This window comes from Salmo salar, chromosome ssa05 (genome assembly GCF_905237065.1).
Source record: "Salmo salar chromosome ssa05, Ssal_v3.1, whole genome shotgun sequence".
NCBI lineage: Eukaryota > Metazoa > Chordata > Actinopteri > Salmoniformes > Salmonidae > Salmo > Salmo salar.
Window position 1 is genome coordinate 63,331,296 of NC_059446.1, and position 18,237 is coordinate 63,349,532.

Consider the following 18,237-nt stretch of genomic DNA (forward strand, 5'->3'; position numbering starts at 1 on the left):
TACAGTCCACTTTACACTGGAACAGAGGTGGCTGGGTCCAGCCAGCATGGAGCAGGCCTGCTGCATTACCCAAATGTAGCTTTCCAGTCCAGCTGAGAAGGTTTAATAGGGGTAGGAATAGGACTAGGCAGGCTGTAGTAGTCCAAGGGCAACACACACCAACCCACAACCACATCAAATAGCTGTTCATCCCAGCAAGAGAGAACATACACAGGTTGCAGCTGGCAGGTCCATAACAAGGCATGCACACACAAGTACATGTGCCACACACACAGTCCAGTCCGGATAACTAGGAGTTGTACTATAAGAACCCAGGTCACCTCAGTTAGCTAGTGTGTCATCATGTGAACTATCCCTAACCTCCCCCTCCCTCCCTGGGGCCTGGTCTGTCACCCATTGGTCTGTTTACCTGCCCTGTGACCTTCTGCCTGGGAGAACGTCCACTTCATTAACTACTGGAGCACTACTCCACCATGCACAGAGGGATCCCAGCCCAGAGCGCAGCCTCCTACTGAGAGGGGATTGAGGTGAGACAAACTAACATTTCCACTACGGTTTCCTCTACTAACAATGTGCTGGTTTCAGGTTAGGCTGTGTTAGATCAAAGCAATATCGAGGAGGATGCCTTGCTAGATTTTAATATCACTTATAGCTACATTTGTTCAATGTTAGTAGAGATGGAGGAAAGAGAGGAGATGACTTCAGGCTACTGAGATGCATCCTCTCGGCCACAGCAGGCGGCTAATTGGGGGGGCCGTCTCCAGTAGACTACCTCCAATAAGAGACTGATTAACAGAACGGGGAGCCGTAATGGCCCCGCTTTCCAGTTGCATTCTCTCCCCCTTTCATCCGATGCCCCTCAAGAGAATCTGCACAGCCAGAACGGCACAGGCCCAGCTCCAGCTCTGCATTCGGATTTAAACGCTCATTAAGACAATTCTCCTCTGCCATGGTGAACTATTGGGCATATAAACAATGGAATAGAATAGGCCATGAGGGTAAGATTTTGCAAGTCGGAAAAAAGGACTTATCGTTATGTGGCGAGCTTCAGTGACTAGGTTTAGTTTGTTGTTGATTATGCAGGGTTACAGTGCAAGTAACATACATTCAATTTTGCACACGTTATTTGCATGGACATCTAATGGGCCTGTGGGTGTGGAATCACAATGCAAACCAGAACCACAGTTATATATAGTTCCTCTCACGTCTACTGTGTTCCCTGGGAGGTGTTCGAGGTTGTGGGAGCCTTGTGCTGATCATACATGGAAGTCACAGGAGGTTGGTGGGACCTTCATTGGGGAGGACAGGCTTGTGGTAGTGACTGGAGCGGAATCTGTGGAATGGTATCAAATACATGGTCTCCAGTTGTTTGATGTCATTCCATTTGCTCCGTTCCGGCAATTAATATGAGCCGTCCTCCCCTCAGCAGCCTCCTGTGATGGAAGTCATTACCACCTACTATGGTGTTGCTATAGACGTGTGTTCTTCAGTGTCTGTCCTTAACACCAACATTACACATAGCATACTACAAAAGCATGCACACATTTAGTGTGTTACAAAAACACAATCATACAGGATAACAGACGATCACAATGCATGCATATGGATGCTAATAGTCACATTTACACATGCACACCCACCCCCGCATGTCACAGATGAAGAATATCAAACTGCTGTACATGCATCAATAGGCATTAGACAATATCCTCCAGACAGACAACCCCATGAGCACATAATGATCCTTCATACAGCATCTAACACACTGCATCAAGTCTCTCTCTCTCAGATCATCATTTTTATGTTACATTTCATCAGAATCTCAACATACAGTTAACTATATCATACTCCTCCATCTCTCAGTGTGTGTGTGTGTGTGTCAGAGATAGACAGTTCAATAGCAACAGCAAAGTATAAAGTGGGTGAGTGGACATAAATAAATTGCAGTGGGCGAGGAGCAGTGTGTGAAGTAATCAATAGGTAGCAGTGAAGGAAACTTGATGCAGTGTGGAACACCAGGCCAGCCCTGCGTGAAAGACATGACACAAACACTGGTTGCACGCTATAATGACGCTCAACATGACAGTCAACACAATACAGAAAGACACACACACACACACACACACACACACACACACACAGAGTGTTCAAAACATTAGGAACACCCGCTCTTTCCATGACGGACTGACCAGCTGAATCGAGGGGAAATATATGGTTACTTACAGTGAGGCAAAAAAGTATTTTGCTGATTTTGTACGTTTGCCCACTGACAAAGAAATGATCAGTCTAATTTTAATGGTAGGTTTATTTGAACAGTGAGAGACAGAATAACAACAAACAAATCCAGAAAAACGCATCTCAAAAATGTTATATATTGATTTGCATTTTAATGAGGGAAATAAGTATTTGACCCCCTCTCAATCAGAAAGATTTCTGGCACCCAGGTGTCTTTTATACAGGTAACGAGCTGAGATTAGGAGCACACTCTTAAAGGGAGTGCTCCTAATCTCAGTTTGTTACCTGTATAAAAAGACACCTGTCCACAGAAGCAATCAATCAGATTCCAAACTCTCCACCATGGCCAAGACCAAAGAGCTCTCCAAGGATGTCAGGGAACAAGATTGTAGACCTACACATGGCTGGAATGGGCTACAAGACCATCGCCAAGCAGCTTGGTGAGAAGGTGACAACAGTTGGCACGATTATTCGCAAATGGAAGAAACACAAAGAACTGTCAATCTCCCTCGGCCTGGGGCTCCATGCAAGATCTCACCTCGTGGAGTTGCAATGATCATGAGAACGGTGAGGAATCAGCCCAGAACTACACGGGAGGATCTTGTCAATGATCTCAAGGCAGCAGGGACCAGTCACCAAGAAAACAATTGGTAACACACTACACTGTGAAGGACTGAAATCCTGCAGCGCCCGCAAGGTCCCCCTGCTCAAGAAAGCACATATACATGCCCATCTGAAGTTTGCAAATGAACATCTGAATGATTCAGAGGACAACTGGGTGAAAGTGTTGTGGTCAGATGAGACCAAAAATTAAGCTCTTTGGCATCAACTCGCCATGTTTGGAGGAGGAGGAATGCTGCCTATGACCCCAAGAACACCATCCCCACCATCAAACATGGAGGTGGAAACATTATGCTTTGTGTGTGTTTTTCTGCTAAGGGGACAGGACAACTTCACCGCATCAAAAGGGACGATGGACGGGGCCATGTACCGTCAAATCTTGGATGAGAACCTCCTTCCCTCAGCCAGGGCATTGAAAATGGGTTGTGGATGGGTATTACAGCATGACAATGACCCAAAACACACAGCCAAGGCAACAAAGGAGTGGCTCAAGAAGAAGCACATTAAGGTCCTGGAGTGGCCTAGCCAGTCTCCAGACTTTAATCCCATAGATAATCTGTGGAGGGAGCTGAAGGTTCGAGTTGCTAAGCGTCAGCCTCAAAACCTTAATGACTTGGAGAAGATCTGCAAAGAGGAGTGGGACAAAATCCCTCCTGAGATGTGTGCAAACCTGGTGGCCAACTACAAGAAATGTCTGACCTCTGCCAACAAGGGTTTTGCCGCCAAGTACTAAGTCATGTTTTGCAGAGGGGTGAAATACTTATTTCCCTCATTAAAATGCTAATCATTTTGTAACATTTTTGACATGCGTTTTTCTGGATGTTTTTGTTGTTATTCTGTCTCTCACTGTTCAAATAAACCTACCATTAAAATTATAGACTGATCATTTCTTTGTCAGTGGGCAAACGTACGAAATCAGCAGGGGATCAAATACTTTTCCCCCCTCACTATATTGCTGTCACCTGTTAAATCCACTTCAAATCAGAGTAGATGAAGTGGAGGAGACAGGTTAAAGAAGGATTTTAAAGCCTCGAGATGTGTCATTCAGAGGGTGAATGAGCAAGACAAAATATTAAAGTGCCTTTGAACAGAGTATGGTAGTGGGTGCCAGGTGCGCAGGTTTGAGTGTGTCAAACTGCAATGCTGCTGGTTGTTTTTCACATTATGATCATTTTACTATAGACACTAGTCAGTGTTTATGAGTGCATACCAGTCAATGTAAGTGTTCACCAGAGCACACTAAGTCATTGTGTGTGTGTCTACAGTAACACACTACACTCCTTATTGTAAATGCTTATGTATACACACACACAAGTCATTGAGAGCTGTGTTGAGGGGAGTTATATCAGTGTTCCCTAAAGAGACACACTACATACCCTCAGTCTCTTATACTGGTCCACACTACACTAGCCCTTAAACACCCAGCACAGCACAGGGCTCTACATATTTAATACAGAGCTCAGAGAACAGAAGAGAGTGGAAGAAGAGGGAGAGAGGATTGATTTCTTGGCAGCTTTACACCAGCCCAATCCTCCTGAAGTAGTGTGTGTGTGCGCTTGTGTGTGTGTGTACGCTTCTGTGTGTCAGACTGCGTTAGACACGGCGAGAGGAGAGAGAACACACACACGGAGAGACAGGAGTGTGTGTGGGGAAGAAAGGTACCTGTGTAACAACACAGAGTCAGAAGGATGGAACAGAGCTGATGTGAGTGTTTTTGATCTGCTGCTGAGGGAATGGAGGCTACTCATTGTGAAGGATGAGGCAGAAATAGCAGCTATTACACACCCAGATGGGCAGTGACTTCCCTTCTACTCCAACTGTCTTCGCCTGGGCCGGTATTCTGTCTGTTCTCAACATCTCACAACGCTCAACCATCTTTTGGTCTGTGTACCAGGGTTGGGGCAACTTCCATTTCAATTCAATCATTGAAAAGTTTCCATTTACTTTCTATGACAAGTGTGCAGTTCTTGAATTTCAGTTCACTTCCTGGATTGACTGCATTGAAACTGAATTGATCCCAACCCTGCTGTGTACACAACAGCAGTCACCTGAACAGGAGCAGATACTGGCATTGTTCTCTGTGTAATCTATCAAAGGCTTGTTGATGTTCAACACTTCCTGCAGGCGACACACACACGACAATATCAGATAGATGTGTATCAGATAGATGTGTGTCTACTCTAGGTGACACATACCCATCTTTCTTCTAGACACAGACACGCCTGTTAGACCTGTATCAGGTCCCTCTGTCTCTGCTCTACCAGCTCAACTGGAGGTGAACAACACACACCGGTCTCTGAGACGCCTGTATCAGGTCCCTCTGTCTCTGCTCTACCAGCTCAACTGGAGGTGAACAACACACACCGGTCTCTGAGACGCCTGTATCAGGTCCCTCTGTCTCTGCTCTACCAGCTCAACTGGAGGTGAACAACACACACCGGTCTCTGAGACGCCTGTATCAGGTCCCTCTGTCTCTGCTCTACCAGCTCAACTGGAGGTGAACAACACACACCGGTCTCTGAGACACCTGTATCAGGTCCCTCTGTCTCTGCTCTACCAGCTCAACTGGAGGTGAACAACACACACCGGTCTCTGAGACACCTGTATCAGGTCCCTCTGTCTCTGCTCTACCAGCTCAACTGGAGGTGAACAACACACACCGGTCTCTGAGACGCCTGTATCAGGTCCCTCTGTCTCTGCTCTACCAGCTCAACTGGAGGTGAACAACACACACCGGTCTCTGAGACGCCTGTATCAGGACCATCAGTGTTTCCTCTAGATGACAGAACTGTCTAGCAGGTGACGGAACGGTCTAGCAGGTGACGGAACGGTCTAGCAGGTGACGGAACGGTCTAGCAGGTGACGGAACGGTCTAGCAGGTGACGGAACGGTCTAGCAGGTGACGGAACTGTCTAGCAGGTGACGGAACTGTCTAGCAGGTGACGGAACTGTCTAGCAGGTGACAGAACTGTCTAGCAGGTGACAGAACTGTCTAGCAGGTGACAGAACTGTCTAGCAGGTGACAGAACTGTCTAGCAGGTGACAGAACTGTCTAGCAGGTGACAGAACTGTCTAGCAAAGGGGTGGACAACACTTTTTCTCCATCCCTAGCAAACACAGCTGATGAATCAAATTGCATTCTAAACTGAAGATCGTGATTATTGGAGTCAGGTGTGTTAGCTGGAGCTGGGGCAAAACTGTGACACCAATCAGGCCCTCAAGGACTGGAATTGCCCACCCCTGGTAGCAGGTGACAGAACTGTCTAGAAGGTGACAGAGCTGACCCTAGCAGGTGACAGAAATGTCTAGATCAACCACTTCCTCTGTGAAACACACCAGTCAGTAGACTATTAAGCAATATTAGGCTGGTTGACTTAGCATACATGCCATAGACATCAGTGTCCACTGTCACAAATGAAATGCCACCAACCCGTTTGACAGAAAGACACTCTCCCTTCACCCTCTGCTATATGACACCAAGGAATGTTCACCTGCACCGAAACCCATCATCTTAACTCACTCCAACTCTTTTGTTCTCTTTTCAATACACAACAATAAACCTTCAGCTCCTTTCAAAAACGACATCATACCAGACTTCACAAAAGGTCCAATGCCTGAAGGAAAAGGGTGTTACTGAAAACAGAGAAAGATTTGACTGAAATATTAATTCCAAAATGTCTGGCTGATTAAAAATATGAATTAAATAAAACCCTAGGGGGTAAAGTCTTTCAGAATACAGAATGAGAGAGAACAAAGGTTATATGAGTCCAATTATTCATCTATCGGACTACAGATCTACAGTCGTCTATCCATCGTATAGTGGAAGAACATCTCTAGTGACCAGTAACTTGTGTATATGCATACTGTGTGTGTGTGACATGTCTTGGCTGTGACATGCTCTCCCCACCGCCTGCAGAAGCGTGTGTGTGTGTGTGTGTACACGCTTGTGTGTAACATGCCTATGCTGTATAGATCATGAATATTATTCATAAGGCTGAATGTCAACATGGATGAATCATTTTGCTGTAAAATGTCACCAAACACCAGTGTGTGTGTGTCTCGCAGCTTCACCGCTGGATGTGGTGGCAGGCTAGCTATGACCCTGGTTGTCATCACTGTACAAAAACATTACTACCACAAAGAGACAGGAGGGATGAAGTGAGGAGGGAGAGAACAGAGGAGGGTGGATAGGGAGAGGAGGGGGGAGTCAGTGAAGGAGACAGGGGCAATAGGGGACACAGGGTGGACAGGACAGCCAGAGCTATAGGGGACAGGCATGGAGACTTAGCCTCAGAGACAGGCTATAGGCCTGGTTATTGTACAGCACCTCAAGTTGCAGAGAGCCCAGTGAAACTAGTCTCTGTGGATGTTAGTATGATGTCAGCAGAGTTCAACACAGTACTATCAACCCACACAACTCCCTGACAAAGCTCCAGCAGCAGTTACATAAAGGAGCTTTTCTTGTTGCATTTTAAAAGCCCTCCTCCATCCCATCATGCCTGTGACCTTTAAGGTTGAGAGAGCGTAATGAGGAGTGGGGCTATACACTACAGACAGGCTCAGGGCCCATGGATGAAGGACAAGGAAGGAGGGAGAGAAGGAAGGATGGAGGCAGTGTCATCTCTGCTCCCTCTGGCTCTTCCAGCTGTTGTTCTCTTTTCCCCTCTCGCTTTTTCTCCTCCATCGCTTTTCAACAGCACTCATCTCTCACTGATCACCCTTAACCACTTGTGCCCCTTCTCCCTCCCATCGTTCTCTTTTTCCGCTCTCTCATCCACACAAATGACTCTGTGAAACCGGTCAACTGTTACAGAATTCCCCCTGCAGCTCAACCTGCTTAATACAATGCCTGGCTCATCAAGTCAAATAGACTGCCTACACACACAGAGCAGACACACATTGAATGCAAGCAGACACACATTGAATACAGCAGCAGCCGCGCACACACACACACCCACACAGTACTGAACGCAGCAGCCGCGCACACACATTATACAAAATCCTCCAACCACATAAATTGTCACACATCTGTATGTGAACCACACATGCTACAAAAGGTACATCACATTACACCAGTAGCCAGGCAGTGTCAAAGCCACACACACACACACCCCAACTTCACACACCTACAAACACACACTAGAAGGCAACCCAATGCATTGTTCCACAGACACACTATGAACAGTGATTGACTAGGGAAGAGGAGAGCTGAGAGAGACTGATATGAAGAGGTATTACTACACCGGGACAGCAGCAGGATAAACGACCAGACAAACCTGGCCACAGACGTGATAGCCTACGCATGCAGAGAAAACCTCAGACACTAGACTGACCATGTAGCACAGAAACAGATATAGAAATGGAACAGCTCCATACATCACATGGCCTGTGTCCCAAATCGCAACCTATTCCCTATGTAGAGCACTACATTTGACCAGAGCCCATTTCTGGTCTAAAGTAGTGCACTACATAGGGGATTTGGGACACACTACATAGGGATCCATTTTGGCCACATCCTTGTAGTGGGCCTATGGAGGATAAAGGACAGGAGAAAAGCTCATGGACAGGCCCTGTAATACAGAGATAAATTGTAGAATAGAGGCATGGAGCTACAGATGATAGAAGACTAGAGACTCCCAGACCAGACACACACTAAAGTACAGCTAAACCAATATAGTGCTGCTATGCCCAAGGAGCCACGGTGGTAAAAGATGAGAGCTCTAATATTGCTGGGTGTGTGTGTGTGTGTGTGTGTGTGTGTGTGTGTGTGTGTGTGTGTGTGTTACTAAGGTCCCAGGCTGCTCATTGCTCTCGTATGTCACACACACTGCTCACAGAAACTCCTCTGCACATGGACATGAATCAGGCCTCTCCATGGAGCTGACCCACAGCACCATATTTGTGGCCCTGTCTCTGTGCACCTGTCTCTGTGGCCCTGTCTCTGTGGCCCTGTCTCTGTGGCCCTGTCTCTGTGGCCCTGTCTCTGTGGCCCTGTCTCTGTGGCCCTGCAGTGTGTTAAGAGCAGGGCTCAGCACACAGGTAGATACACCACACAGTTCAATACCTTCAGCTCCTCCTCTGTGCCCGCTAGACAACGTCTGGCTTGCAACAGAGAAGCTCAATAAGTGGAAAGGGGAAGGAACTCCTTTCTACACAGAATAGATAGTGATCTGATGGGCTGCAGGTAACACTGGGGGGGTTGTCAGTCTCCTGTGGTAACCAGATCAGAGAAACAGGGAGACAGATATAAGGTGAGGAAGAGAGACGGGATCTCTGAGCAGTGAGACGAGGAGCGAGGTGGGTTGTCAGATTCTCACCATCCATCTCACTTCGTTACTATGAGAGTGAGAGGGAGAAAGGTCAAAGAAAGGAGGGACAGAATAGAAGACGTGAAAGAGTGAGCAGAGAGAGAGATGGAGAAGACGGATGGCTGATAGAGAGAAGAAAAAAAAGAGGTGTTTAGATGGAGAGACGGATGAAGAGATAATACAGAGTGTGTGTGTACAAGTGTCAAGAGAAGTTGCCTCACACACAGACATAGCTGTGTGAAGTTGTCACAGTACTTCCCGCAACCTGACTCTATTTGATGTCAGACAAAGAACAGAAATAGACTTCACTCCTACAGGGAGAGACGAGACCACACAGTCACTGAACAAATCACTCTGGACTGCCTCAGAGAGAAGACACACACAATCTCTATCCCGTGTGTGAGAGACGCATGTACACCGTCACAAAGACGCACTGACCAGTTGATTCACTCTAGACCTGACAGAGTCCAATAAAAATGTCATACGACTTATCCTGACCAACCTAGAGCATTTCTGTTTCTGCTCTTCTCTTCATCGGTGTGTGTGTGTGTGTGTGTGTGTGTGTGTGTGGTGAGAGCACGATTGAGAGCCTGTTGAGACGGTGAATTAAGCAGCCAGTGCATCTGATCTGCAGAGCGCCCCGAGCCAAACACACACACATCTACTCTTAAGAGCGGAGCAGGAGTAACCATTCTCATATCGATAAAGATCCAACTCAGACAGACAGTAGGTTAGTGCTGCCAGCTAACCAGGACCCTGAAAAATTGTCATTTTATTATTCTGTGTGCTTCAGGGAGAGGTTTAGTTCCAGGTACATCACAGCATGGGAGCTTGACGTGCGCACACACACGTCTCTTTCATCTGCGGCTGCCGTCTGTTTTTGCAGGTGGTGGTTGAGGTCACTGCACCACTGAGTGGGACATACAGAGAGAACACACACACACACACACACACACACACACACTGATCTCACAGAATCTAAACTAACACAGCTGCACTAACCCCATGCCCCCCCTCTTCTAATCCTACTCCCCCCGTTTCTCTCCTCACCCCAAATCAACCCACTCCCAAACCTACACTATACTGAAACCCATCACTCTACAAAACCCCCCCGCTTCTCCTCCACAGTCTTCCTCCCAAACACCCTTCATCACCTCCCCTACACTATACTAGAACCAATCACCCTACAACAGCCCCCCAATTCTCCTCCAGTCTTCCTCCCCAACACCCTTCATCACCTCCCCCTACACTATACTAGAACCAATCACCCAACAACCCCCCACTTCTCCTCCACAGTCGTCCTCCCAAACACGCTCTGTCATGTGGAAGGTGTATTCAACTGGATCTACATTTATCCATATAACCCCCCCCTCTACCCCCACCCCAACCCTGTCAGATACCCCCTCTGCTCTGGTGGCAGTGGGCCAGCCATGCACCACCCCTGGGAGCCCTGCTACCCACAATCCCCTGCTCCCCGTCTGCCGTCAGCTCAAGCCCGGTCAGCATCAGGAGAGGAAGAGTAATCTCCTTGGGACGCTAGGGGATACAGGGGCATCCCACCCCCGCCCAACTGTTGAGTGAGTGTGTGTGTGAGAGAGAGAGAGTGTGAGTGTGCGCTCTCACAAAATGTAGCTTAATAAACCCTGAGAAGAGTCAACATAATGACTTACTGATAAAAGGTGAACACCATTTCCTGTGTCTGTTATGCTAAAGAGTAGTCTCAGTAATCTCAAGAGTTCCAGTGTGTTCTGCTTTAGTGTACTTGACATTGACACAACAACAGAGTAATAGAGTGGAATGCAGATATAATGAAGACAGTCAGGTACCCAGGCTAGGCCAGGAGAAGCCATCATTATGCAAACAGCAGGGAGTAAAAAAATCAAATACAGCACATGGAAAAAGGGCTCTGTAAGGTGTCAAATATTTTCATTGGTGTGCAGCACTCACCTCATATACAGGATTTGATTTAAATAAATAAATTAAAAAACGGTGCAAAAAAAAAATATATATATATATATATATATATGAATACATTATAAATCTGTGGCTCTGGATTGGAGGAAGTCAAACAGAATCTACACAAAGCATGTGATGAGGCCAAAAGGAGTTTCCATTCACATTAAAAAAGGTCAGAACCGGGCTGGCTACTCATACAGGTTATTGAAGAGATGCCCTCATGGGTCAGCCCATCAATAAATCCTACTGTGATCCATTCATCAGGCCAGCTATCACACTCTGGGATTGTTGAGTCAGGCCTGGAGCCTAAGGGTGAGGGGTTAAACGGAGACAGGTGGCGGTAGGCTAGCTTCTATCCATCAGCAGACTAGAACAGGTTAAAGTGTGTTAATCTATACACTACTGTATGGACTGGACAGTAGCTCAGACAATTAGAAGCCATAGACAGTATATCCTTTGAATACTGCAGGGTAAACAGGCGTGCACGCAGATACGCATACGTCTAACTACTCAGATGTCCACACACACACACACACGTCTCCTCACTCGAATGCCACCACACAAACACACACGGCACCCCCCTCAGGCCATCATACCAGACACGGAAACAAACTGTCCCACTTTGCTGGTGTCTAAACACATAAACATGCAGTTATAGTACACGCTGCCGTGAACAAACACAGAAACACATAGGATTATTCCTAACCGAGTCCGACAGAGACACAAAACAATGTCTACCTCATCCTCCCATCACAGGGAGCCAGAACAGGGCCACCATGACAGTGCCCCGGGCATCACTACAATAGAACTACAGCGGATTGGCACTGGACTGGTACAGCACTACGTTAGAACAGGGATTGGACAACATTGAGAGCTTGGCACCGCAGTGTCAGTTTGGCTTCAAATCTAGGTTGTGGTTTCTGGTTGAACAGCCAGGTTTTGGTTTAAGGGGTCACTGCTCTTAAACTAGAGGGACGTTCAAATATTTGTGTGGAGCGCAACACAGTGTGCTTGTATTCCTCTCAGGCGTTTTAAGTGATGCCACCATTTCCGCTCTGTTGTGAAAGGAAGTCTTTAGCATTCAGCCAGGAGCCCAGAGAAGAGAGTGAGAAAGAGAGTGAGTGTCGCCTTTTCATTTTGCCAGCCTCAAACTCAAAGCAATTAGTGGAGCCAGATGGCTGTCTGGAATCTGAATAAATAGTTTGAGCATCGACAGAAAAACTCCATAGACGACACACACACACAGACACAGACCTGTGGCAATGCGTCGAGACACAGGGAAGATACCGACCTAAAGAACCAAATTGGTTCTAGCTGAGACTACAGGCAGAAAAACATTCAAACCTTCACACAATGAATCCATTTCGGCTTCATCTCTGCACTGTATTACTGTGGGGAGTGAAGGTCACACGGTTTTACAGTGATAAAATGATGGGCGCGTGCACGCAAGCATGCGTCTCCTCCCACTTTTTGGACCAAACCAGTCTGGTTGAGTCAGCGGGTTCAAAGAATGCAGCCCTTGAGAGCTGGTCTAATGACTTAGTTTCAGCCAGCATGCACATTCCCCAACTGATAACAAACCCTCCCTCTATGTGGTAATACTAAAGCAACACCACATTCCTAAGCCATTACACACTGTATCTGTACGTTTCCTTGACTCTCCCACTCTGTCCAAACTACCCGTAACCACGGCAGCTGGTTCACCTTAGTCAACCAGATGACATATGCAAATCAAACACAGGGGAAGGGGCTTGGGTGTGTGAGTGAAACGTGAGCTAACACACTTCACCTCTCTCCATCTCTACCCTGCTCATGTTGACTCCCATAGCCTAGATACTGTCTGTTATCAGCACTCTTGACATTGAACAGTTTTATCACAACCGAAACGAGACAAACAGCAACACTCAGCAGCTTCCAGGGTGTGCTAACATGTGACACTAGCTAACAGAGGACATTGATAATAAATATACCCACATACATGTCTACATTCAATTACTATTTCTATTCCTTCCATGTACATAATACACAGCAACAAGGTCATCATTTCAAAAATCAAGAAAACTTTAATTGCAACCAAATACAAAAAAAGACAAAATAGAAAGACATGACAAATAGTGACAAATTCTAAAAGGTTACTTTAAAAAATAAAATAAACAAGTTCAGAGAGCGGTGAATAAAAAGCACATTTTGTGGTAAGATTGTTTCGAGTGTGCACTGTACAAAATGGTGCACGGTAAAAGCACATTAAGCCCGTTTTGGCGTAGTAGTCTCAGCAAAGCAGACGAGAAATAAAGCACTCCAAAAACAAATTATAAAGCACTGCAATAAGAGATAAAAAGATAAGGACTTGTAAAATAAGCATTGATACAGAAGAGAATAAATCCTTCATGCTTGGCGCTGAGAAATACAACACGTGACACCATAAATGATTCATTCTTTATTTTTCTTTCTACTAGATACTGTATTTATACTATGTACACGTCAGGGGGAGCGATGGAGACGACCAGGAAGTTAAGGCGTCGATTAGTCATCAGTGTTTAGAGCCAGGGGAGGACGATGTGGATTATCAACAACAACTAAACAACAACCCAACTCTGTGTTCGCTACAGGTCAGGAACATCACGTCAACTCTCTAAAAGCATTTTGATTTTAAAACCTTTGTGCCAGGCAGTACAAGCGAGGATCAAGAGAAGTACATTCCCAGAAAGCATTTACTTAAAAAATAAATGTGGTAAAAGATTGGCCAATTGGGCATTTATTTTATCAAAGCTTTAAAAACGCAGCCCTCACAGAGAGAGAGAGCAACAGTACAGATGATTCTCAGACAGTGTTCTCAGAACACATGTTCCTTAAATCCCTGACAGTGGGCAAGAGGTGTGTGTGTGTGTGTGAGTGTGTGTGTGTGTGGCTCTCTCCCAGTCTCTGGAGAACAGAAGAGTCTGTGAATGTTCTGACAGAGTTCGGACCACTAAGTGTTTGTGTGCATTTGGGGAAGTGTCTCTCCTACTAGTTCCTCCTTTCTGTGTGAGTGAGTGGTGAGTGAGTGAGAGAGAGAGAGAGAGAGAGATCAGGCTGCAGGGGACAGTGTACAGTAATATCTCCTCTAACTCCCTATGCTAAGAGACAGAGGGGACAGGAAATGGCCATTCGGGTTACACACCCTGTAGCACTGACAGATGTCCCAAAGCCTCTGAGCCACACACACACAGCGCTGACTCAGAAACCACACAGATCACTGCCTCTGTGGGAGCTAGTCTATCTGATATATAGTGTGTGTGTTTATGGGTGAAGGGGCAGGTATCTTAAGTATGTTGATTCAGTTTAGTGAACCTGCCAATCCAGTTATTTCAGTCATCATCCTAGCTGAAAAACTAAAATGTTTACATGCATTTCAACTATTGTTCTTGAGATGAACTAGATTCAGCAGTATTTAATAGTTGAAGATGATCTTATACATCCTATACCTTTTCATTGAAGGGTTGTCTATTCAAACAGTTACAATCGGAGTACAGTATTATTGGCTCTGATTGAACTTTGACCTTGGCCAAACCAGGAAGTGAGTTCCACATGACAACATCGACTATACAGCAGTTATTTACACATTGATCAATATCCGCATTTTTTTCACAGGAGTTCGACAAGAAAAATAAAGATCCGTACATATATAGTATACAGATACCTCACACCAAAATATACATACAACTTTCTCCCTTCCCTCCCTCTTCACATCACAAACTGAAGGACATTATCAATATTTCTCCAGAGACACTTCATCACCTTCATACAAATATAACTAGTGGGCATATCCTGTTTTGGTGTTACACACAAGTGCAAAGATTGGAGATGCGTGTTTCTTAGTGGTCATGATAAGTAGTTCACTACAGGCCTCTACGTTGACCTTTTTTAGGAGCACGTGTGTGGCTAAGTTAAAGAAATTAAGGAGCACAGTAAAAAATATGAGGTAATAAAGCTGGAATTCTACATTTTTCTAGGCGCACCGGTGCTCCAAAATTAAAATTCCATGTTGCAAAGCAAAATACTTAGACGCATATGGAAGTAAAATGGTTGCATTTTACTGTATCTATAATGTTTATGCATACTGAGGACTGACAGACTTAGGCTATGGTGTTATCAAGTGCTGATGGTTAGGCGAGTCGCAGTGGGTCAGTATCCATCCATTCCTCCCAGTTCCTTCCTCTCCCCCACTCCAAGGTCAACAGCCACTACAAGAGTTAACGTCATCCTGGAACACTACTGCACATCGCTCTCTCACCAGAGTGTGTGTAATATGTGCGTTTCTCTGTGACCCCATGACCTCTGGCTGGCCGTGACCCAGAAACAGACCCAGGCTTAATGGGCCAATCAGGCTCCTCGCCTGGTCAGGGCAGCCAAGGAAACCCCACAGATTTTTTTTTATTTTTTTTTTAGCTTTATTTAAATGGCAAGTCAGTTAAGAACAAATTCTTATTTTCAATGACGGCCTAGGATCAGTGTGTTAACTGCCTTGTTCAGGGGCAGAACGACAGATTTGTACCTAGTCAGCTCGGGGATTCGATCTTGCAACCTTTCGGTTACTAGTCCAACGCTCTAACCACTAGGCTACGCTGCCGCCCCCTGACTAACCAGGGAACACAATGAATCACAGGGGAGTCATGAGATAGGAATCGTTCAGGGGTTGATTCAGATCTGGGGTATTGCGGGTAGGAAACTAAGGCTCTTCAGGAAGACAGCTGGTTATAGCCTTTCAGTGGTCAACTGTTTGCCTCTAGTGATGTATAATTGTTGTACATGGTGATATTGGCTTGAACAGCCCTCGACTGTCTTGTTAGAAAGACAAATGAGTCACTAAACTATCAGGCTCCGGTCTGTCTGAATCATGAAGGATTATACCCAGAGCTCTGCTAGTCAACATAGGTCCTATAACAGGTCATACACCCCCTGTGTGTGCACAGAATCAATCAATTCATTTATATCTTAATTGGCTACAGATGCAAATATGCCATCATGTATTTGGATTGCTATAGAACCTGACTAATCAACCTATGAAAGCTGAGATGTACAGTGAGCAGGGCATGACTCCACCATGGCTTTCTGAGTCAGGTCTGGCAGGAGGAAGGGGCTACAGTAAGTGGGGTGTTTGACACGTAGGGAGGGAGGCATGAAATACTCCCTCTGCTCTCCCTGTATCCCTGACCTCCACACAGCCCTGTGTAAATCACACACACACACACACACACACACACACACACACACACACACACACACACACACACACGGTAGAGAGAGGTGATGGAGAAAGACTGGGGAGGAGAGAGACGGGGAGAGAGAGAGAGAGAGAGAGAAAATGTCCACGTCATAACATCCAAGCGGTGGTCATTTGGTGTGCGTGTGGGCTAAGCTGAGCGGTGACTTCATGGCTCATTAGCAATCAAACTCTTCCTGTCAGGAACACCACAAGAAGAGGGGGATCAAACGGAGGAGAGGAAGAACAGCCCTGCTGTTTCAGAGCCTTTCCTTTGACTCCCTCTATCAATTCATCCTAATCCCTCTCTCCCAGTCTCTCCAGAGATGAGAACAGGTGTACGGTTTCCCTCTATCCATTCCCTCCCTCCTATCAATCCCCCTTTCATGCACTCTTCATCTGGATGACTACCTCCTTCAGTAAGTTGTTTATCATTTCAGAATGTCCCAAACTAAATTCTGTGCCTACTTCCAGTTGGTGGCACAATAGCAGAGAGAAAATGAGGTAGAAAGAGGCGGCCTACTGCAACATAAAGAGTCTGACATTCTACTTAACCACAACTACATCGACCACTTCTGCTGCCAAACTTCCCCTTCCCTTCCCTTCCCCAGTACTGTCACATGCAGCAGAAACAAGGCTACTGTAGCCGGAACAAACGTTGTCCCACAGGAGAGAGACGAGAATAGCAGGGAGCAGATATCATCGTGACACCCCTTACATTGCTCCTGTGCGTTTAGTGGAGATGAGAGTGAATATTTTAGTGAGGAGTTTCTCTAGCTAGCGAGGGAACGGCTGCATGGAGATGCCATTTTACCCACAAGTCCCTACCGCAATGTGTCTCTCTGGAGGCTTCAATCTCCAAGGTCCCTAAGCTAAGGAAAGGAGGAACACAACAGACAGAGCAGCAATGTGAGGAAGATAGTTTTAGGATTTCTTTCATTTGTTTTGGTAGATAGATACCAAGTGATCCACTTTTCATATTGGGACCAGAGAAAAATATTTGTCTTATCAATATACCAGTCCTCCATCTTGTTTCTGTACATTCCCTCCCTCAGCCACTTCATTCAGTTCATCTTGTTTCTGTACATTCCCTCCCTCAGCCACTTCATTCAGTTCATCTTGCTCCCTCTGTGGGCTGCATTGTTGGTCGTTGTTAATATATTTCAAATGATCCAACAGAGGAGAACCCAACACCACAAACTCCTCTGGAAGGAGGACATTTTCATTCATCCTTTCCTTCTTCCATCCCCCTTCCTCCTCCTCCTCCTCCTCTTCCCATTCTTTCTACACGTACACGGCAGTCCGTGAGATGACCGACCCGTCTCGCTGAGACTCCATGTCGTCATCAAGGTAACCGCCCATGATTCCGTCCTGGTCATGTGGTGGGCGGAGCTGCAGGATGGGCACGCCCCTTCCAAAGTGGTCGTAACTCTCCTCGTCGTCCTCCAGTTGGTCAAACTTCCTCCGCTCTGCCTCGTCCAGCTCGCCGCTCAGCAGGATGTCCTGTGCCGTGGCAACCCCCCCCTCACCACGCCCCCCCAGGTGTAGCGGCACGTGGTGATTGGCCTTGTCAGTCAGGCCATCATGGGCGGAGCCCTCCTTGTAGACGTAGATGGGGCTGTTGTTGCCGCCCACCCCGTTGCCCCCAGCGCCAGCACCTGTCCCGTTCTTGCTCCCCTTCTTGCCGCCACCGAAGATGCGCGACTTTATGTCGTAGGAGCTGTGGTTTGGGTTGCCGCGGTAACCCTGCTGTTGCCGGCGGCTCCGGGTGACCAGGACGGCGATAAGGGCGGCGACGAGGAGGAGGGCCAGAAGGGAGCCAATCACAGCACCTGCCACCACGCCTGCGTTGGAGGGGACCACAGAGGGTTCTGTAGG

At 46.6% G+C, this 18,237-nt stretch overlaps 1 protein-coding gene across 3 annotated transcripts in view; it reads right to left on the reverse strand.

Annotated features, from left to right (window-relative positions):
- Window positions 1–18,237, reverse strand: part of si:ch73-22o12.1 (nectin-2) — a 78,995-nt gene that overhangs the window by 6,821 nt on the left and 53,937 nt on the right. For 2 of the 3 annotated variants that reach the window (XM_014201011.2, XM_014201009.2), the window contains exon 7: window positions 13,158–18,230. The exons of the other annotated variant lie outside the window; for it this stretch is intronic. In XM_014201011.2, the coding sequence (XP_014056486.1) occupies window positions 17,644–18,230 (587 nt within the window). In that variant the 3' untranslated portion in view covers window positions 13,158–17,643. Of the gene's footprint in view, window positions 1–13,157; window positions 18,231–18,237 lie in introns of those variants that run through there. 3 annotated transcript variants of the gene reach the window in all.